This window comes from Salvelinus sp. IW2-2015, linkage group LG7, assembly GCF_002910315.2.
Source record: "Salvelinus sp. IW2-2015 linkage group LG7, ASM291031v2, whole genome shotgun sequence".
NCBI classification, from domain to species: domain Eukaryota; kingdom Metazoa; phylum Chordata; class Actinopteri; order Salmoniformes; family Salmonidae; genus Salvelinus; species Salvelinus sp. IW2-2015.
Window position 1 is genome coordinate 24,142,041 of NC_036847.1, and position 23,442 is coordinate 24,165,482.

Here is a 23,442-nt window from a genome sequence, read left to right on the forward strand (position 1 = left end):
TCTCCCAGGTTTGATATGTTTATAATACTTTMTTTTCATTACTGTCAATTATTATTGGTCAGTTTGAGTAATTGACACTTAAAGAGTAGGCCACTTGATAGGCTAGATATTAAAGACTAGTAAATACAAATAAATGATACACAACATTGTATAGACACAGTAGTGCATAGTAAACATAGCAATAACCTAGAAAATACATTTGGTGAATGAATGGTGACTATCTTCCCTCTGTCTCCTGCAGAGGATGGCGTCTCCTTGGCTGGCTCGGTTGTCGGGGACAAGTCCGACACCCTTGGCTCTGCTGCCTCGGGCAAGAAGAGAGGTGGAGGACAGAAGAAGCAGATGCAAGCCAATAAATCTGCTCTCCGAGCTCCTCGAGCGCTCTGCTGCCTCACCCTCAGTAACCCCATCCGCATGGCTGCCTTGGCCCTTGTTGAATGGAAATATCCTTCAATGATGATGTACCTCTGTGTGTGTGTGAAAGCATGTGTGCCTTAGTGTGTGTGCATTTGTGTGTGCGCATGCATGTGTGTGTGTGTGTGCGTGCATGTTAAACCCCCTCCTGTGTTGTGAGACTAATGTTGTCGATTTCAAACACTGTCCACAAGACACAGAACTCTGGCCTTTTGCAAAACAGTAAATGTAATGTAAAAGTGGCCTTCTTAAAACATAAATACATTAAACAAAACTATATTATACCATCCAAATTGCAAATACATTAATCAAAAAAACTGCCTGCAAAAATAACGCAACCATACTTATCTCGAGTCCAAACAGACAAAACAGAAAGTTTGTCTTTTTTTTTAAATCGCAGTATATCGTACAGTTATGAATATCACTACTGTTCCCTGAAGGAGGAAACAAGTTATAATTATCAGATATGATGGTAAGACCTAGATGCAGACCACGTCAGATAACCAATAGTTTAATAATCCCAAAGGGGCAGGCAAATAGACAGGTCAAGGCAGGCAGGGGTAAATAGTCCCAAGAATTGGGGGAAAGGTGCAGGACGGCAGGCAGGGTCAGGTCAGGCAGAGGTCGGTAATCCAGAGGTTGGGCAAAGGTACCACTCGGCAGGCAGAGTAGGCAGGCTCAGAGACAGGACAGGCAAGGGTCAAAACCAGGAGGGCAAGAAAAAGAGAGACTGGGGAAAAGCAGGCTCTGAAACAAACCGCTAGTAGGCTTGAACAAACAAGACGAACTGGCACAGACAGACAGAAAACACAGGTATAAATACACAGGGGATAATGGGGAAGATGGGCGACACCTGGAGGGGGGTGGAGACAATCACAAAGACAGGTGAAACAGATCAGAGTGTGACAATAATATAATATGTAGAGTCAACGACCAATCATATTCAACTGAAATCACGTCCAACAGTCCAAAAGATGCCGAGCCCTCCCTTGGAAGCCCTGCCTTCCTGGCTGTAATACCGGGGATCGTATTCATTTATTCAATTCAGTACCGCTCTTCAGCAAGCCCAATCCCCTGACGGTCGATCACTCTGTATAACATACTATGGAGACATACAATAACACGCCAAGCTGGCTCAGAGGGTACCAAACTAGGAGGCCCATGGCAACCCAAGCACACAGGTTCCACCGGCTTACACGAGAAGCCTGAACTGTCAGAGCCTCATGGGGCCTGAACTGTCAGAGTCCCATATAGGGAACCAGAACCTGCTGCTAAGTGGCTATGCGCATTGACACTCTGCCACTGCAGCCAAAGTCCATAGACCCCAAGGTTCCAAGAACAATGCTTACCTTGCAAGCCCAAAACTCGTACAAGGAACCGCAAGTCCAAAACAGAACACCTGTCGTGACTTGGTAAATTGCACGCTGCATAGAATCAACCCGAGTCTCAAACCCACAGGAAACCTGAAGTAACCTAGAAACAGTGTACTCACGCGCTGCCAAGGCAGCCCAAGGCTCCAACCTACAGAGAACTGTTGTAACCCGGATAAATGCGAAATCTGCATGCTGCCTAACACCCACTCCCGGACCCAGCCATAAGAACTCTATTAGCCACACACRGAGCAGTTACATCCAAGCAATAAAACCTCACAAAGGTATCTGGGGAATCCCAAATCGCTGCAGCAGCGATATCACAAATCCTCATGCCCCTAAACAATGAGCACACACACCAACACACACAACACACACACACACAACCCTCATCCTTTGCTTTCATACGCCAGGGACCTTGGGGGCAAAAGCTGCATTAGGACATAACATCACTTTGGATTCGCCAGGTGCAAACTCCAAACAGGAAAGGTGTACTGATAGTGTGTGGAGATCCCCAATGCGCTCGTCCGAAGCCAAGGCTATGAGCAGAGCAGTCTTGTATGAAAGGACCTTCAGGTCCACAGATGACAATGGTTCAAACAGAGGCTCACACAGAGTGTCCAAGACCAAAGCCAGGTTCCAGGTTGGAGCCATAGTGTCACGATCGTCGTATTAGTGAGACCAAGGCGCAGCGTGGTATGCGTACATTCTCTTTTAATGAATGAAACACTAAACAAAACAACAAAATCAACGAACGAAACGTGAAGCTATACAAATAGTGCAGACAGGCAACTAAACATAGACAAGATCCCACAAACACAAAAGGGAAACGGCTGCCTAAATATGACCCCAATCAGAGACAACGATAAACAGCTGCCTCTGATTGGGAACCATATCAGGCCACCATAGACATACAAATACACCTAGATAACCCACCCAAGTCACCATCACGCCCCAACCAACACAGAGAAAAAACAGCTTACAATGTTCAGGGCGTGACACAGACTTAGACACCGGTCTGGGCCAACGCACGCCTTTCAGGAACCGCACCACCAGATGAGACCCCAGGGTAGAGCAGTCAATACCTACATGACATGCCGAGATGGCTGCCATATAAACCTTCAATGTGGAAAAAGAAAGGCCCTGCTCAAAAATCTCTTACAAGAACATGAAAATCTCCACCAAAGAGCTCTGAAAAGGAGAAACTCCTTTAACCTGACACCTACCCTCAAAGCACACCACTTAGATGTTTACAACACTTTCGTAGAGGGCACACGCGCCGATTGTATAGTAGTAATCATGTTCAAGGGTAAACCCCTAGCCATAAAAATAAACCTTTCAGGGGCCAAACCCCCAGATCCCATATCTTTTATTTATTTACCCCGTTTTCATGGTATCCAATTGGCAGTTAGAGTCTTGTCTCATCGCTGCAACTCTCGTATGGACTCGGGATAGGCGAAGGTCAAGAGCCGTTCGTCCTCCGAAACACAACCCAACCAAGCCACACTGCTTCTTGACACAATGCCCACTTAACCAGGAAGCCAGCCGCACCAATGTGTCAGAGGAAACACTGTACACCTGGCGACCGTGTCAGCGTGCACTGCGCCTGGCCCAGCATAGGAGTCGCTAGTGTGCGATGGGACAAGGACAAACTCTCCCCTAACCCGGACGACGCTGGGCCAATTGTGCTCCACCCCATGGGTCTCCCGGTCGCGGCCGGCTGCGACAGAGCCTAGACTTGAACCCACAATCTCTAGTGGCACAGCTAGCACGGCAATGCAGTGCCTTAGACCACTGCACCACTCGGGAGGCCCCAGATCCCAAATCTGCTGTCGTGGGTGCCAAACTCTCTCGTCCGCCTGGGATAATAGATCCCAACTACATGGAACCCTCCACGGGTCCCAGCCCAACAGGCGGACAAACCCCAGGAACAAGGGTGGTCTTGGCCAACGGGGAGCCACCAGAATCAACATAAACCCTCCTGACGGACCCTCTCCATTGTGGCCTGAATCAGGTCCACCGGAAGAAACGCATAGAGCAGGGTTCGAGACCATTGATACGCCAAAGCATCCGTTCCCAACGGAGCGCCCAGATTCCTCATTGAGAAGAACAGACGACAATGCACGTTTTCTTGCGATGCATAAAGATATACACCGGCCTTGCCAATCTACGCCCCCCCCCACCCCCCTACCTCCGCTGTTGACCAAATACCTCTTTCTGAGTAGCCCACACACAGCGTTCCCCATCCCAGTAAGGATACGTCTATTGTGATCACCCTGTGGGACACTACCCGGGAACAGCAGTCACGGGTCCCTCCGAGGAGTCAACACCCTTAGGTAAGATGGGGATACCTTGAGCAACCAATGGCAGTGGCGAGATACATCCAGACATGTAGCAATCACCCAGCGTTGAAACCTCAACAGAAGTCCCAGAGGCACCACAGCGATCATAGAAGAACTGTGCCAGACAGAGTTGGAATGCGACCCTCATCTGTTGGGACATAAATGCATGATTCAGAACTGAGTCCAAACAACTTTCTTGCGATTCACTATGAACACCAGAGACTGAATATGTGAAAATATTGTGGCAGTGTGGAGCTTTACCTGTTCCCTCGACTCCACTACGACCAGCCAAAAGTCCAGATAGGCCAATACTCTGATCCCCTGGCACCACACCCGTGCTAAAGCCACCTTCACCAGCATATGAAAGGTGTGGGGCGATAGGGAGAAATGTTTTATTATTTTGTACTTTTTCTCCCCAATTGGTAGGTACAGTCTTGTCCCATCCCTGCAACTCCCATACGGACTCGGGAGAGGCGAAGGTCGAGGGCCATGCGTCCTCCAAAACACGACCCCACCAAGTCATACTGCTTCTTGACACACTGCTTGCTTAACACAGAAACACGGTATAGCTGGCAACCGAAGTCAGCGTGCATGCGCCCGGCCCGCCAGAAGTAGTCTCTAGAGCGCAATTGGACAAGGATATGGGGGCCGACCAAACCCTCCCCTAACCCGGACGACACTGTGCCTCATGGGTCTCCTGGTCACGGCCGGCTGTGACACAGCCTGGGAACAAACCCAGATTTGTAGTGACACCTCTCGCTGCGCCACTCGGAAGGCCAGGGAGAAACCACATGAAAATACGCGTCCTTCAGATCTATGGACGTGAACCAATATAGCCGGCGAAGTGTGAGCATTTTAAACTTGCAAGCCTTGGGGTGCTTGTTTAAAACAYGCAAGTCCAGGATGTGATGCAACGTTCCATCGCTCTTGGGAACTAAGAAGTACCAACCACTCTGTACTTCTAACACGGGGACCACCCTAATAGCCTGCTTTTGAAAGAGAGAGGAAATCCCTCTCAATACAGGCGCTAGGAACTCGGGGAACATTGATTACGCCACGAAAAGGAGGAGGACGCACAGCCAACTGCAGACCGTACCCCCTCGTCACCGTCCTCATCACCCATAGTGAAATTACGCATGTGTAACGGTTCTCGTCCTCTTCGTCTGAGGAGTAGCAATGATCGGATTTTAATATATAAAACTGAACACTACAAAAATACAAAATAACAATGTGAAATTAACAAAGGAAAATCGAAACAGTCCCGTATGGTGCAAACACAGACACAGGAAACAACCACCCACAAAACACAAAGGAAAACAGGCTACCTAAATATGGCTCCCAAGTGAGAGACAACGACTGACACCTGCCTCTGATTGAGAACCATACTAGGCCAAACACATAGAAATAGAACAACAGAACAAAACATAGAAAAACAACATAGAATGCCCACCCCAACTCACGCTCTGACCAAACTAAAATAAAGACATAAAAAAGGAACTAAGGTCAGAACGTGACAGTACCCCCCCCCCCCCCCAAAGGTGCGGACTCTGGACGCAAAACCTGAACCTATAGGGGAGGGTCTGGGTGGGCATTTACCGCGGTGGCGGCTCTGGAGCGGGATGAGGACCCCACTCCACCATAGTCTCGGCCCACTTCTGTGATACCTTAGGAGCGGCGACCCTCGTCACCGACCCTGGATTTGAGACCCTAGTAAAAGGCACCACTGGACTGAGGGGCGCCTCTGGACTGAGGGGCAGCTCCAGACAGGAGGGCAACTCCGGCAGCTCCGGACAGCAGGGAGACTCCGGCAGATCCGGACTGGAGGGAGACTCCGGCGGATCCGGACTGGAGGGAGACTCCGGCGGATCCGGACTGGAGGGAGACTCCGGCGGATCCGGACTGGAGGGAGGCTCAAGCGGCTCCTGACTGACGGGCGGCTCAGGCGGCTCCTGACTGACGAGCAGCTTAGGCGGCTCCGGACAGACGGGCGGCTCAGGCGGCTCGGGACAGACGGGCGGCTCTGGCGGCTCGGGACAGACGGGCGGCTCGGGACAGATGGGCGGTTCTGGCGGCTCGGGACAGACGGGCGGCTCTGGAGGGTCCGGACTGGAGGGAGGCTCTGGAGCATCCGGACTGGAGGAACACACAGGAGACTTGGTTCTTAGAACAGGCACAGTACTCACCAGGCTGGAGAGATCTACTGGAGGCCTGGTCCTTGGAGGAGGCACAGGATAGACCGGTSCATGGAGGCGCACTGGAGGTCTCGAACTCGAACTAAGGGCCTGAACAACCCGTCCTGGCTGGATGTTGATTTTAGCCCGGCACTTGCGGGGCGCAGGCACAGGACGCACTGGGCTGTGCAGACCCACGGGAGACACAGTGCGTAGGGCTGGTGCCATATAACACGGACTGAGGAGACACACTGGAAACCAGATGCGCTGAGCCGGCTTCATTACTCCTGGCTCGATATCCACTCTAGCCCGACCGATACGAGGAGCTGCTACGTATGCACACTGGGGACACGGTGCGCTTCACCGCGTAACACGGTGCCTGCCCGGTCACTCTCTCTCCACGGTAAGCACTGGGAGTTGGCTCATGTCTCCTACCTGACTTAGCCACACTCTCCGTGTGCCCCCCCCSCCCCCCCCCCAAGAAATATTTGGGGCTGCCTCTTGTCCCAGCTGCGCTGCCGTGCTGCCTCCTCATACCACCGCCGCTCAGCTTTCGCTGCCTCCAGCTCTGCCTTGGGACGGCGATATTCCCTAGCCTGTGCCCAGGGTCCTTCTCTGTCCAGAATCTCCTCCCATGTCCATGAGTCCAGAGATTTCTGCTGCTGCCCAATACCACGCTGCTTGGTCCTTTTTTGGTGGGTGGTTCTGTAACGGTTCTCGTCCTCTTCGTCTGAGGAGTAGCAAGGATCGGACCAATACACAGAGTGGTAAGTGTCCATTTTAATATATAAAACTGAACACTACAAAATAACAAAGTGAAATGAACAAACGAAAATTGAAACACTCCCGTATGGTGCAAACACAGACACAGGAAACAACCACCCACAAAACACAAAGGAAAACAGGCTACCTAAATATGGCTCCCAATCAGAGACAATGACTGACACCTGCCTCTGATTGAAAACCATACTAGGCCAAACACATAGAAATAGAACAACAGAACAAAACATAGAAAAAACAACATAGAATGCCCACCCCAACTCACGCTCTGACCAAACTAAAATAAAGACATAAAAAAGGAACTAAGGTCAGAACGTGACAGCATGCCCGCCACTGGACAGAGCACGCTGCCAGTCTCCCATAAATTAGCTCCTGAATGGGTAGAGCACCACTCTGAGGACTGGGATGATCAGTTTTTTGTCATGCTTCTTTTCATATCCACCACTCTTGACAACTGTATGTCTGAATGTAGGGAAGGAACTGTGTTTATTATGCCCACACCTGGATGATACCGCACTCTCGATACACTTGAACACAGAGGAACCTTGGGTAAAAACAATGTACTTTTGTGAAACCGCCGTTCTGATACCCGGCCCACACTGGGTCCGGGGACTTCAGCAACCATTGACCGAGCCACTTGGGAGCACTGTTGCCACAGTAAATGCTTGGGGAGGAGGGCCCCGAGAACAGGACCCCTTCCCCCGGCTTCCAGCAAAGGTCGCGGGGTCTGCTCCTTCCCCCGCACTGTGTAAGAATCAGCATTCACCCCACTCTCCTTCGACCCAGCATGGCGTCTGTGCCAAAGCATCTCCTGCTGTTCAGAAGCAACAAGATGGTCATTAACTGAACTCGAAGCCGCCCCCTGGCCCGGGGCTACCCGCCTCTGGCCTGGACMCTTTCCTTCACGCCTTGGGAACTGCCGAGCCAGCCCCGCAAAGGAGTTTTGTGGGAAAAGGACCCGTAGAGCTGTGTCCTGTTTTTGTTTCTCCTCGAACCGGGCCTGTAAGGACTCCATAGCCGAGCCAAACCTGGAGGAACTCTGCTGTTAGGGAGAAGATGGCCAATCCGCTCCCAGGTGATCTGYTGCCTTATGACACAGCTTCACCAATGGTTCACTCTCACCCGCCGAATTCAAAGCCAGGGCTTTAAGCTGCTCCGGACTGATGTCATCCGATTCATACTCTGAAAACCCTCCAGAKCCAACTAGGGACAGTATATCATCCCTGGAATCCGGACTCTGAACACTGCCAGAGAAACCGGAATGAGCCTCACTTGGCTGGGATGACACCCCTGTCAACTCCCACCACCGTTGCTCAGACAACCCCATTCCCGAGGTCGCTTCACCGGAAGACCCTTCACCAGCAGACACAATCTTTCTCACAAAGTCAGCCCGACACCCAATGGAAGTTGAACCCAGCCGGAGACAATGGTCATATGAACTGGTCCGAGCCAAACCCTCCTGAGGGTGTTTCCAACCCAGACAAACATGACAGCACTCGTGAGTATCTTTAATATAAGTTGTGAAAACACATGCCCTAGAGTACTTTTTAGGTTCAAACTTGGCAGGTTAGCATTTTTTAACTTACACTTACCACTGGCCATCTTACTCACGCAAGGAAGCACTGGCTACACAAGCAGAGCAGAAAGTAGTGGGTTTTTAGCAAACACAAAAATCGATACCAAGACCCAAAACTCACAACATCTAGGGGGACGAGTACTTTCTCCCCAGTAACAGACAGCTTAGTCGGAGCCAAATCTCGTAGTATTTGTGTTTGTAAATTGCGTGACACGTTCTTCCATCAGGCAAGCTGAAGAGCAAGAATTGAGAAAAAGAATGCAAGTCCCGGTATTATAGCCAGGAAGGTGAGGCTTACGAGGGTGGGCTCGGCGTCCATTGGCCCGTGTGGTGTGATTTCAGTTTTCTTCAGGTGGATATGATTGGTCATTAACTCCCCATAGTATGTTATACTGAGCGACTGACTGAAAGGGAACAATACATCTTCTTTGCAGTCACCAAATCACGGTGATCAAAATTGAAAGTACAACTATCCAAAGGTGCAGAATTATGGGCAATTCATCTCACATTATGCATATTTCACCAAACAATTTCCTACACATCAAATCAATAAAAAATAAGCACATTGTGTGCAGAATTCATTCATTGATATTGATATTATCACCATTCAATTCCATGTGTTCAATACATAGGCTGGTTTGCTCACAGTTTTGTAGACTTTACATCGGCACACAGAAACACAATCCACAATATAAATAAGGAAAGGTGAATACAATGGATTAACACAACTGATATGAATGTGGAGGCCTCAGTCTACACCAAAGCAAACCTCTATAATAGAAGGTCACAATGTTAGAGATGATGACTCAAAGATACTTAGAAAGTAAGCTCATTCATTCTCTACATCTGCATGTCAGCAATATTGTACAAAATCATACAAATTAGACAGTCTCCATTGCCTAGATCTTTCCCTACATTGTACAGTACATGGAATGACCTTGATGGGGTGATTTGGACTTTTGTGCAGTAGTATTTACTGATAGCAGGAAACAGTGAAGATAATTGCACACATTTGTCTTCTAATGAAGACAACGTCTGTGAAAAAAAMAMCTAAAAGTGAATTTTGTATTTACTGATGACATTTGTATTTAACGTTTTTCAAAAGGTGGTCTAAGATATGCACGTCAGGTACAAAGGCAAGAAAATTATCAGACGTTTTGTAAATGTATTTTGAGCATTTGATCATTGCTGTTCTGCAATACATTTAAACGCAGATGCCAAAATTGCTTGTACGCAATTGAGAAACTGTAAGTCAATCATGCATTCACTGTGGTGTGTAGTATTTACSCTTAACTRTGGTCCTGCAGACCTTTTGATATTTTCATTCTACTTGCTATCTTTGCCAACTGTGTGGCCCTGGGTGTATCTAAACCCTTCCCTGAGGAGGACTCCAATTCCACCAACCACAACCTGGTGAGTTGGTGCAAGGCAGCTGATATAGAGGCTGAGGTGTCAGTCAGGGAGATCATAGAGGCTGGCTTATTGGGAGTGCTATATAATGGCCAAACCTGGGTTCAAATAGATATACTGTATTTGAAATCTTAGCTAATTTAGCTGAGCTTACATGGCACAATTGAATCAGTGGAATACTCCTAAAAGTGCAAAACCCATCTGGGACTCTAGGCAGGCACAAGCAAATGCTCAAAGTATTTGAACAACTTCAGGAAAGCCTGGAAGTATTTTATGAAGTGAGATGTGGGGTGTAGGGGTAGGTAGGGGTGTAATCCTAAAGAATAATGCCGTTAAAGGGGCAATCTGCAGTTTCTACATCCATGTATTGTCTTATAAATGTATGCTATGTACCCATTGATTCCTGAACAATATAACGTATAAATCCCACATGAACTCCGTTCAACTGTCATATCCAATCAGAACCCAAAATATCAGCTTGTTTTAATACATTGTTTGTAAACAAAATAAAAGTAAACAAATACTTTATAGCCTCAAAACATGGTTAAAACTATAATACTGATATCATGGATGGTCAGTCCTTGTGTAAAAGTATTGCTTCCCGTCCCTCTCCTTGCCCCAACCTGGGCTTCAACCAGGGACCCTCTGAAGACATCGACACCAGTCACCCAATAAGCATAATTACCTATCGCTCCACAAAAGCCACAGCTACTTCAAGGTCTCAGAGCGAGTGACGTCACCGATTGAAACTCTACTAGCGCGCACCGCTAAATAGCAAGCCATTTCACTCCAGTTACACTCAACCCCCTTTGACCTCCTCCTTCTCCACAGAAACCCCAGCAGCTGGGCAGAGCCCAACTGAGTGATCCGGGTCACAGCACTAATGTAACAGTATTGCTTCCGTCCCTTTCCTTGCCCTAACCTGGGCTCGAACCAGGGAYCCTCTGAACACATTGTCAAAGGTCACCCAAGAAGCATAATTACCGCAGCACAGCAAGGGAAACAACTACTTCAAGGTCTCAGAGCGAGTGATGTCACGACTGAAACACTACTAACGCGCACCGCTAACTGGATAGCCATTTCACACTAGTTACACATGCATCCATAGCTCTGTCTCTGAATTTGAGAGTGGTTACATTTCCCCAGCCCCATCCCTCAGCTTTTTATCGAAACGGGCGGAGAAGACGCTTTGTTATTGTTTTTACTGCTGATTGCCCCTTTAAAGAGGAAAAGTTGGGGGTCTGACTCAGATCAGGTGACCGTATAAGAGACAATGATACTTAAACACTGACCATCTGTTCCATCCCCATGTAAGCCCCTCTGCCCCTCCCCCCTCTCTCTATGGCAGAGGACATGATCTGATCTGTGATCTCTTATAGAAAACAATTCCACTGTAGTTTATGTACATGTAACTGCCAAAATAAAGGAAACATTTGCCTAAATGAGGGATACAAAGTACAGTTGAAGTCGGAAGTTTACATACACCTTAGCCAAATACATTTAAACTCCGTTTTTCACAATTCCTGACATTTAATCCTAGTAAAGATTCCTTGTGTTAGGTCAGTTAGGATCACCACTTTATTTTAAGAATGTGAAATGTCAGAATAATAGTAGAGATAATTATTTATTTCAGCTTTCATTTCTTTCATCACATTCCCAGTGGGTCAGAAGTTTACATACACTCAATTAGTATTTGGTAGCATTGCCTTTTAAATTGTCTAACTTGGGTCAAATGTTTCGGTCAGCCTTCCACAAGCTTCCCAAAATAAGTTGGGTGAATTTTGGCACATTCCTCCTGACAGAGCTGGTGTAACTGAGTCAGGTTTGTAGGCCTCCTTGCTCGCACAAGCTTTTTCAGTTCTGCCCACAAATTTTCTATAGGATTGAGGTTAGGGCTTTGTGATGGCCACTCCAATACCTTGACTTTGTTGTCGTTAAGCCATTTTGCTACAACTTTGGAAGTATGCTTGGGGTCATTGTCCATTTGGAAGACCCATTTGCGACCAAGCTTTAACTTCCTGACTGATGTCTTGAGATGTTGCTTCAATATATCCACATAATTTTCCTCCCTCATGATGCCATCTATTTTGTGAAGTGCATCAGTCCCTCCTGCAGCAAAGAACCCCCACAACATGATGCTGCCACCCCCATGCTTCACGCCTGGGATGGTGTTCTTCGGCTTGCAAATCTCCCCCTTTTTCCTCCAAACATATCGATGGTCATTATGGCCAAACAGTTCTATTTTGTTTCATCAGACCAGAGGACATTTCTCCAAAAAGTACAATCTTTGTCCCCATGTGCAGTTGCAAACCATAGTCTGGCTTTTTTAATGGCGGTTTTGGAGCAGTGGCTTCTTCCTTGCTGAGCGGCCTTTCAGGTTATATTGATATAGGACTCGTTTTACTGTGGATATAGATACTTTTGTAMCCGTTTCCTCCAGCATCTTCACAACATCCTTTGCTGTTGTTCTGGGATTGATTTGCACTTTTCGCACCAAAGTACGTTCATSTCTAGGAGACAGAACTCATACCTTACTGAGCGGTATGAGGTCTTGGCTGATCTCTTTTGATTTTACCATGGTGTCAAGCAAGAGGCACAGAGTTTGAAGGTAGGCCTTGTTATACATCCACAGGTACACCTCCAATTGACTCAAATTATGTAAATTAGCCTATCAGAAGCTTCTAAAGCCATGACATCATTTTCTGGAATTTTCCAAGCTGTTTAAAGGCACAGTCAACTTAGTGTATGTAAACTTCTGACCCACTGGAATTGTGATACAGTGAAATAATCTGTCTGTAAACAATTGTTGGAACAATTACTTGTGTCATGCACAAAGTAGATGTCCTAACCGGCTTGCCAAAACTATAGTTTGTTAACAAGAAATTTGTGGAATGGTTGAAAAACAAGTTTAATGACTCCAACCTAAGTGTACGTAAACTTCKGACTTCAACTGTATATTGAAAGCAGGTGGTTCCACACATCCCATCATGCTTAGGGTCATGTATAAAAATGCTGGGCAGGMCATTATTTTTGCCATTATTTTGGCTATCATGGTTATGCCCCCACCACAGGGCAGGAGTGGTCACTGAGTGGTTTGATTAGCATGAAAAGGATCTAAACCATATGCCATGGCCGTCTGTCACCAGATCTCAACCCAATTGAACACTTAGGGAGATTCTGGAGTGCCGCCTGAGACGGAATTTCTCGAGAAAGAATGGCGTCTCATCCCACCAATAGAGTTCCAGACACCTGTAAAATCTATCTATAGGCGAAAGAAACGCACACCTATTTAGGCGAGGTGCTGGCTAGCGGAGTGGAACACTTAAAAAAATAAAGGAGAACCGCACACTCTAGGAGCTCAGATGCAAAAATATTTATGACCATCGTTTCGACAGACAAGCTGTCTTCATCAGGGTATATGTCAAATCWATGCCATGGCGCTGAACACAACCTTGCAGATCATCATGCTGGGTCAGTGTAGTCCATCTGCTTGGCTGTGAGGCAGGACAGTTGTTGGATAGTACTCTCCTTAAATCCCTTTATAGATCTTGGAGTAGATCCCTTTATTGGATTAGAATTTGTGGAGAGGAAACAGAGGCTGAAGTCTGACGCTTCCCCATAATCCTCCCCCACCCCCTCTCTGCTATAGTGATACACTATGTCTTCATGCATTCATTATACTACTATAGCTTATCCTTCTAATCTGTCACATCACCTTGCTTGACCAGGATGATATGGCCAGGTTTTGGCTGCCTTTCTATTCCAGCCTGACATCGAAGCCCAGTGACTGTGGTGCCAGAGATGAGCAGCATAAGGATGCATTTGGCCCAGGGTTACTGACTAGCGCTCTAGTAACAGGCTTATTATGGCTCCTTACTCCTGTGCACACATTTTGACCTATATATGCCATCAACGTGACGGTGCCTGCCTTCCGCCCAACATGTAGTAGATACACTGCCGGTCTATAGTTTTAGAACACCTACTCATTCAAGGGTTTTTCTTTATTTTAACTATTTTCTACATTGTAGAATCAAAACTATGAAATAACACATATGGAATAATGTAGTAACCACAAAAGTATTAAACAAATCAAAATATATTTTAGATTCTTCGAAGTAGCCACTCTTTGCCTTGATGACAGCTTTGCACACTCATCGTCATGAGGTAGTTACCTGGAATGCATTTCAATTAACAGGTGTGCCTTGTTAAAAGTTCATTTGTGGAATGTTTTTCCTTAATGCTTTTGAGCCAATCAGTTGTGTTGTGACAAGGTAAGGGGGGTATACAGAAGATAGCCCTATTTGGTAAAAGACGAAGTCCATATTATGGCAAGAACAGCTCAAAGAAGCAAAGAGAAATGACAGTCCATCATTACTTWAAGACATGAAGGTCAGTCAATCCGGAACATTTTAAGAACTTTGAAAGTTTCTTCAAGTGCAGTCGCAAAAACCATCAAGCTCTATAAAGAAACTGGCTCCTATGAGGACCGCCACAGGAATGGAAGACCCAGAGTTACCTCTGCTGCAGAAGATAAATTCATTAGAGTTACCAGCCTCAGAAATTGCAGCCCAAATAAATGCTTCAGACTTCAAGTAACAGACACATCTCAACATCAACTGTTCAGAGGAGACTGTGTGAATCAGGCCTTCATGGTCGAATTTCTGCAAAGAAACCACCACTAAAGGACACCAATAATAAGAAGAGACTCGCTTTGGCCAAGAAACACGAGCGATGGACATTAGACCGGTGGAAATTTGTCCTTTGGTCTGGAGTCCAAATTGGAGATTTTTGTTTCCAACCGCCATGTCTTCGTGAGATGCGGAGTGGATGAACGGATGGTCTCCGCATGTGTATTTTCCATCATAAAGCATGGAGAAGGAGGTGTTATGGTGTGGGGGTGCTTTGCTAGTGACACTGTCTGTGATTTATTTACAATTCAAGGCACACTTAACCAGCATGGCTAACACAGCATTATGCAGCGATACGCCATCCCATCTGCTTTGGGCTTAATGGGACTATCATTTGTTTTTCAACAGGACAATGCCGCTACACACCTCCAGGCCGTGTAAGGGCTATTTTACGAAGAAGGAGAGTGATGGAGTGGAGCATCAGATGACCTGGCCTCCACAATCACCCGACCTCAACCAAATTGAGATGGTTTGGGATGAGTCGAACCGCAGAGTGAAGAAAAAGCAGCCAACAAGTGCTCAGCATATGTGGGAACTCCTTCAAGACTGTTGTAAAAGCATTCCAGGTGAAGCTGGTTGAGAGAATGCCAAGAATTTAAAAAGCTGTCATCAAGGCAAAGGGTGGCTATTTGAAGAATATGTTTAAGACTTTTTTGGTACTACATGATTCTATTTGTGTTATTTAATAGTTTTAATGTCTTCACTTTTATTCTACAATGTAGAAAATATTAAAAATAAAGAAAATCCATTGAATGAGAAGGTGTTTTAAAACCTTTGACCGGTAGTGTATATCAACATTAAAACAATACATCCCTACATATAATATATTCATTAGGATATTAGTTGCATATTAACCCTGCATAATGAACTTCCACAGACATCTTGTAAATTGTCTTTACCTAATTTTCCCAACATCTGTCTTTGCTCTTGACTGATTACAGTACACAGACAAATTAGAAGTATGTGTATTTGACCATGCCATCTTCTTCCTCTCTGTGAGTGCAGGAACAAGTAGAGTACATCTTCCTAGTTATCTTTACCATTGAGACCTTCACTAAGATCCTGGCCTATGGCTTGGTTATGCACCCCAGCGCCTACATCCGCAGTGGCTGGAATTTGCTTGATTTTGTCATCGTCGTCGTCGGGTATGCTAGCTCATGTCTCCATTCCACTTCTGTTACCCCCTTCTTTCTATTTATGGTGTTTTTGCTGTATTGTTGTGTGCTGACTGATTGTTGTGTGGCTGTTGTTGCAGGTTGTTCAGTGTGGTTGCTGAGGGGACGGCTGACCACAAGCCTGGAGATTCCCATCATRCAGCAGGCAAACCAGGAGGACTGGATGTCAAAGCGCTCAGAGCCTTCAGGGTGCTGCGACCCCTTAGGCTGGTGTCTGGAGTGCCGAGTAAGTTTGTGTGTGTTTCAGTAAAACCCCTCTCTGCTGTGTTTGTGTGTGTGTGTGTTTCAGTAAAACTCTCTGCTGTGTTTGTGTGTGTGTGTGTCCAGGTCTCCAGATTGTCTTGAACTCCATCATGAAAGCCATGGTTCCCCTGCTGCACATTGGTCTGCTGGTCATGTTTGTCATCATCATCTATGCCATCATCGGCCTGGAGCTCTTCCTCGGCAGGATGCACAAGACCTGTTTCTACGTGGGCACAGGTACAGACTCCACTTTTACAACAGAATAATAATAATATAATAATAATAATAATACTTATATACTTATATACATATACACTGCTCAATACTGTACATACACATTCAAACACTATATAACAATGTTACTGTCATTGTACACACAGTCATTGTACACAGACTGGGGAAAAACAAGTTATTTACATACTGTAGAAGTTTGTTATCAATTAATGCTTTGGAAGCCTGGATTTCATCTTTTTACGAAGACAAATATATTTGTCACGATGATTGACCTCCCCATGTTGTCCTCTCTCCCAGAACTGAACGTGGATGATGACCCCACACCGTGTGCATTTGCTGGAAACGGGCGGGAATGTGTTGGCAATGGGACAGAGTGCAGAGGACCGTGGGAGGGGCCTAACGGTGGGATCACCAACTTCGACAACATATTTTTTGCCATGTTGACTGTGTTCCAGTGTATCACCATGGAGGGCTGGACCGATGTGCTCTACTGGGTAACATCAGACTTAATTTTTATAAATGGTACCCTATTCCCTATAGTGCGTTACTTTTGACCAGAAAGCTGTGGACATTGTGGACTCTAGTCCAAAGTAGTACACTACATAGGAAAAGTTCCATTTCAGATGCACACTAGTCCTTTTTTTTTCCTTTTAGGATCTTAACTTGTAGTGTATTTGAGGCTTCTGAAGTTTGTAATTTCCACTTTGACATTTCAGTCTTCCCTTTCGGAAAATGTATCAATCCCTGCAAAATGCATTCTAATCCACCTAATAATTCACATTTCCTGTTGCTGCAGGATTATTTTCACGCTGTAGCAAACTGGCTCAAATTAAGATCCGACGTCTGTCCTCCTCTGATCAAATTCTCTATCTTCATATAAATATGGAACACCACCCACTGGGTACACTGCTTAAATCAACCAACGTGGAATATAAGTTGAATTGACATCTGTACCCTGTGTGCAGTGTCTGATTAATGATGCTTCATCTCCCTCTATCTCTCTCTCTCTCTCTCTGCATTCCTGCAGATGAATGATGCAATTGGCTTTGAGATGCCCTGGGTCTACTTTGTCTCTCTGGTCATCTTTGGCTCGTTTTTCGTACTCAACCTTGTATTGGGAGTGTTGAGCGGGTGAGTGAGTTGAAGTGTGTGTATATGTTTGTCTTGTTTTAGATTTGTGTGTGAAGGCTTTGTCCGAGTGTAGGTTGTGTAATGACCCTCTATATGTGTGTGTGCGTAAATGCGTGCATGTCTGTGTGTACAGAGAGTTCTCCAAGGAAAGAGAGAAGGCTGTGGCTCGTGGAGAGCTGCAGGACGCCCAGAATAAGAAGCAGATGGAGGAGGATATGTGTGGCTACATGGACTGGCTCATCGAGGCCGAGGATGTGGATGAGGAAGGAAACAAACGTATGGTTAACTGACTGCCTAAGAGAGACACACACACACACATACATACAAACATATAACTGTACCCACACACAAACACAGCCTCGCACCTATATATTCTACCTTTGTGTCTCCTAATAAGGTGCTGCTGTTGCCAAGAAGAAAATGATGAAGAAGTTTGGCTGGTATAAACACAGCGAGGACGGAGGTATGATAACCTGTCACCCTCTTCTCACTGTTACTGTCTGTGTATTTGTACTAATTGACTCTCTCTAATCTTAGATGGAAAGCTAATGAGGATGGTAGCTGACTCTATAGCCACTCCTATCTGTCATATCATTAATCTGAGCCTAGAGGAAAGTGTTTGTCCTCAGGCCTGGAGGGAAGCCAAAGTCATTCTGCTAACAGCTTGCTGCCAGCTCTTAGCAAACTATTGGACAAAAATTGTGTTTGACCAAATACAATGCTATTTCTCTGTAAACAAATTAACTACAGACTTTCAGCATGCTTATAGAGAAGAGCACTCAACATGTACTGCACTGACACAAATTACAGATGATTGGTTGAAAGAAATTTATAATAAGAAGATTGAGGGAGCTTTACTGTTGGCTTTTATATATGGCTTTTCAACCWGCCATATTGTAGATTCAGAGCTATCTATATAATAGAACACAGAGGGGTTCCTGTAATGGAAGCTTCTCGAATGTTAAACATGTAAAGTGGGGTGTACTACAGGGCAGCTCTCTTGGCCCTCTACTCTTTTCTATTTTTACCAATGACCAGCCACTGGCATTAAATAAAGCCTSTGTGTCCATGCATGCTGATAATTCAACTCTATACGCGTCAGCAACCACTGCTAGTGAATTCACTACAACCATAAACAAAGAGTTGCAGTCAGTTTTAGAATGGGTGGGCAGTAATAAACTGATCCTAAACATCTCTGGAACTAAGAGCATTGTATTTGGTTCAAATCATTCCCTAAGTTCTAGACCTCAGCTGAATCAGGTAATGAATGGTGTGGCTGTTAAGCAAGTTGAGGAGACTAAATTACTTGGTGTTACCTTAGATTGTAAACTGTCATGGTCAAAACATATTGATTCAATGGTTGTAAAGATGGGGAGAGAACTGTGTGTGATAAAGAGATACTCTGCTTTTTGACACCACACTCCACAAAGCAAGTCCTGCAGGCTCTAGTTTGATCTTATTTTGATTATTGTCCAGTCATATGGTCAATTGCTACAAAGAAGGACCCAGTTAAGTTGCAGCTGGCCCAGAACAAAGCTGCACGTTTTGCTCTTCATTGCAATCAGAGGGCTAATATCAATATTATGCATGCCAGTCCCTCTTGGCAAAGAGTTGAGGAAAGACTGACTGCTTTTTTAAATAAGAAACATTAATTCCAAATTGTTTGCATAGTAAACTTACACACATGATTGACACACACACTTACCCTACCAGACATGCCTCCAGCGGTCTTTTCACAGTCCCCAGGTCCAGAACAAATTCAAGGAAACGTACAGTACTATATAGAGCCATGATTGGATGRAGCTCCCTTCCATCTCATATAGCGCAAGTGAACCGTAAAACTTTTTCTTTTTTTTAACAAATAAAGCAACACCTCTCGGCACAATGCCTTTCCCTTATGTGACCTACTTTTTGTGTGAATGTATTGACATGTACAGTGCATTCGGAAAGTATTCAGACCACTTTACTTTTTTAATTTATATAAATATAAAAACTGAAATATAACATTTACATTAGTATTCAGACCCTTTACTCAGTACTTTGTTGAAGCATCTTTGGTAGCAATTACCGCCTCAAGTCTTCTTGGGTATGACGCTACAAGCTTGGAACACCTGTATTTGGGTGTTTTTCCCATTCTTCTCTGCAGATCCTCTCAAGCTCTGTAAGGTTGGAGGAGGAGCGTTGCTGCACAGCTATTTTCAGGTCTCTCCAGAGATGTTCGATCGGGTTCAAGTCAGGGCTCTGGCTGGGCCAACTCAAAGACATTTAGAGACTTGTCCCAAAGCCACTTCTGCATTGTCCTGTTGGAAGGTGAATCTTCACCAGAGTTTATTATTATATATATATTTTTTCACCTTTATTTAACCAGGTAGGCCAGTTGAGAACAAGTTGTCATTTACAACTGCAACCTGGCCAAGATAAAGCAAAGTAGTGCGACAAAAACAACACAGTTACACATGGGATAAACAAACGTATAGTCAATAACACAATAGAAAATCTGTATACAGTGTGTGCAAATTAAGTAAGGAGGAAAGGCAATAATTAGGCTAATAGTGGCGAAATAATTACAATTTAGCAATTTACACTGGAGTGATATGTGCAGATGAGGATGTGCAAGTAGAAATACTGGTGTGCAAAAGAGCAGAAAAACATAAACAAATATGTGGATGAGGTAGGTAGTTGGTTGGATGGGCTATTTACAGATGGGCTATGTACAGCTGCAGCGATCGGTAGGCTGCTCTGACAGCTGACGCTTAAAGTTAGTGAGGGAGATATAAGTCTCCAACTTCAGCGATTTTTGCAATTCGTTCCAGTCATTGGCAGCAGAGAACTGGAAGCAAAGGCGGCCAAAGGAGGAGTTGGCTTTGGGGATGACCAGTGAAATATACCTGCTGGAGCGCGTGCTACGGGTGGGAGTCTGAGTCTGAGGTCCTTAGCACTCTGGAGCAGATTTTCRTTAAGGATCCTCCGTTCATCTTATCCTCAATCCTGACTAGTCGCCCAGTCCCTGCCACTGAAAAACATCTCCACGGCATGATGCTACCAGCACCATGCTTCACCATAGGGAGGATGCCAGGTTTCCTCCAGACTTGACGCTTGGCATTCAGGCCAAAGAGTTCAATCTTGGTTTCATCAGACCAGAGAATCTTGTTTCTCATGGCCTGAGAGTTCTTTCGGTGCCTTTTGGCAAGCTCCAAGCGGGCTGTCATGTTCCTTTTACTGGGAGTGGCTTCTGTCTGGCCACTCTACCATAAAGGCCTGATTGGTGGAGTTCTGCAGAGATGGTTGTCCTTCTAGAATGTTCTCCCATCTCCACAGAGGAACTCTGGAGTTCTGTTAGAGTGACCATCGGGTTCTTATTCACCTCCATGGCCAAGGCCCTTCTCCCCCGATGCTCAGTTTGGCCGGGCAAGAACCCGATGGTCACTCTAACAGAACTCCAGAGTTCCTCTGTGGAGTCTTGGTGTTTCTTCCATCTAAGAATGATGGAGGCCACTGTGTTCTTGGGGACCTTCAATGCTTCTGTGCCTCGACACAATCCCGTCTTGGAGCTCTATGGACAATTCCTTTGACCTCATGGCTTGGTTTTTGCTCTAACATGCACTGTCAACTGTGGGACCTTACATAGACAGGTGTGTGCCTTTCCAAATCATGTCCAATCAATTGAATTTACCACAGATGGACTCCAATCAAGTTGTAGAAACATCTCAAGGGTAATCAATGGAAACAGGATGCACCTGAGCTCAATTTCGAGTCTCATAGTAAAGGGTCTGAATACATAGTTATTTWWTTWTTTTATTTTTTATTAACTTGCAAAAATATATATTTTTAAATCTTTCTCATTATTGGGTATTGTGTGTAGATTGATGAGATTTAAAATATATAATAATTTTGAGTAAGGCTGTAAGGTAACAAAATGTGGAAAATGTCAAGGGGTCTAAATACTTTCCCAATGCACTGTATGTTTAACTGATAGATGCATACACACGCACACACAAGTACACTACATGTTCATGTTTTTAAATGTATAGAAATTGTAAAGTCTTTTGCCTGTTCTTTTTCGTTATGTGTCGGACCCTAGTAAGACTAATGAAGATCCTAATAAAAACAACAACAACAAAAAATCGAATCTATGGCTCTGTGTTCAACAGAATCGGATTCAGACTCTGAATTTGGAGCATATTTAGATGACGACAATGGCTGCTGCGCATCTCTAATGTAAGGAAATAAACAAATGTACATTTTTTGTTAATTTGTCATTGTTATCAATGGTGATATTTTAATGGTTCTTCCTCCTTTTTTGTAGGGCTAAAATGATGGCCAACAGTTTCTGGTAAGTTGAGCAGGATACCTCTAAGAATATACACAATGTTTTATTTTCAGTTTAAAAAAAAAGTGTACACTACACTACAGACTTTTGACAAAGCCTGTTTCTGACCCTTCCGCTCCTCATATAACGTGTCTACTGATTCTCTCTTCACTCAGTGACCAGCTATGCCAACTGAACCACGCCTTTCGGAAAAACTGTCGTGTAGCAGTCAAATCCCAGAACTTCTATTGGCTGGTGCTTCTTCTGGTTTTTCTCAACACTGCAGCCAGCGCCTCTGAACACTACGGCCAGCCCAAGTGGCTCACCGAGATGCAGGGTCAGGATCCACTCTCCTCTCTACATCTCTGYCTGTTCTACTTTCTGTCTTCACCTACCTGTATCTGTTCTTTTCTATTTATTTCTACGTCCTCCTCCCCTCTCTCTTTTTCTCTGGGTCATTTTCTCTCTAATTCAGCAGGTTGAAATGGTGACATAGACATCAGGAACAATAAATAAATAACCTTCATTTTCTCTGTCTTTCCTTCAGAGCGGGCCAATAAGATCCTGTTGATGTTGTTCACGCTGGAGATGCTGTTGAAGATGTACAGTTTTGGTTTCCAGATCCACTTCTTGGCTCTGTTTAACCGCTTCGACTGCTTTGTGGTGTGTGGTGGCATCCTGGAGACGGTCCTGGTTGAGTTGCAGATCATCCCTCCCATCGGCATCTCTGTGCTGCGCTGCGTCCGCCTGCTCAGGGTGTTCAAAGTGACACGGTAGGTAACTGCTGGCCTGGTCCCAGATCTGTTTGTGCTGTCGTGCTAGCTTGGTCTCAGATCTGTTTGTGCTGTCTTGCAAGCTTKGTCCCAGATCTGTGTGTGTTGTCTTGCTAGCTTGGTCCCAGATCTGTTTGTGTTGTCTTGCTAGCTTGGTCTCAGATCTGTGTGTGTTGTCTTGCTAGCTTGGTCCCAGATCTGTTTGTACTGTCTTGCTAGCTTGATTCCAGATCTGTTTGTGTTGTCTTGCTAGCTTGGTCTCAGATCTGTTTGTGTTGTCTTGCTAGCTTGGTCCCAGATCTGTTTTGTGTTGTCTTGCTAGCTTGGTCCCAGATCTGTTTGTGTTGTCTTGCTAGACTGGTCCCAGATCTTTCCAGAATACGCTGCTATGCAAATCAAATGTACTTCTGAAGGAACTATCTGAAATGTCACTCTGCAATTGATTAAATGCTTTGCATGCATGAATTCCATATGGAAGGGTACTGCATACCTTGATTCTTTACCCTCAAACACTGAAACCATCTGTCTCCTGTTTAGGCACTGGGCAGCCCTGTCAAACCTGGTCAATTCGCTGCTCAACTCCATGAAGGCTATCTGCTCTCTACTGCTTCTGCTCTTCCTCTTCCTAATCATCTTCTCCCTGCTGGGTATGCAGCTGTTTGGGGGTAAATTCAACTTTGATGAGACTCAGATGAAGAGGAGCACATTTGACACTTTCCCCCAGGCCCTGCTCACCTGCTTCCAGGTGACTTATACTTCTAATACCCTTCACACTACAATCACATTGCATGTGCTTTTCCTTACAGACCCCCTCTTTCTGTCTGTC

The 23,442-nt window shown here is 45.4% G+C and overlaps 1 protein-coding gene across 1 annotated transcript in view; it reads left to right on the forward strand.

The window, feature by feature from the left end:
- The first annotated feature begins 210 nt into the window (after positions 1–210).
- Positions 211–23,442, forward strand: part of LOC111966955 (voltage-dependent L-type calcium channel subunit alpha-1D-like) — a 39,643-nt gene continuing 16,411 nt past the window's right edge. Inside the window, exons 1-14 of the mRNA XM_070444335.1 lie at positions 211–461; positions 9,961–10,066; positions 15,757–15,896; positions 16,007–16,152; positions 16,254–16,406; positions 16,701–16,897; positions 17,431–17,534; positions 17,668–17,810; positions 17,932–17,997; positions 21,686–21,752; positions 21,841–21,867; positions 22,020–22,180; positions 22,391–22,616; positions 23,154–23,361. Coding sequence (XP_070300436.1) covers positions 211–461; positions 9,961–10,066; positions 15,757–15,896; positions 16,007–16,152; positions 16,254–16,406; positions 16,701–16,897; positions 17,431–17,534; positions 17,668–17,810; positions 17,932–17,997; positions 21,686–21,752; positions 21,841–21,867; positions 22,020–22,180; positions 22,391–22,616; positions 23,154–23,361 — 1,995 coding nt within the window. The remainder of the gene's footprint in view (positions 462–9,960; positions 10,067–15,756; positions 15,897–16,006; positions 16,153–16,253; positions 16,407–16,700; positions 16,898–17,430; positions 17,535–17,667; positions 17,811–17,931; positions 17,998–21,685; positions 21,753–21,840; positions 21,868–22,019; positions 22,181–22,390; positions 22,617–23,153; positions 23,362–23,442) is intronic.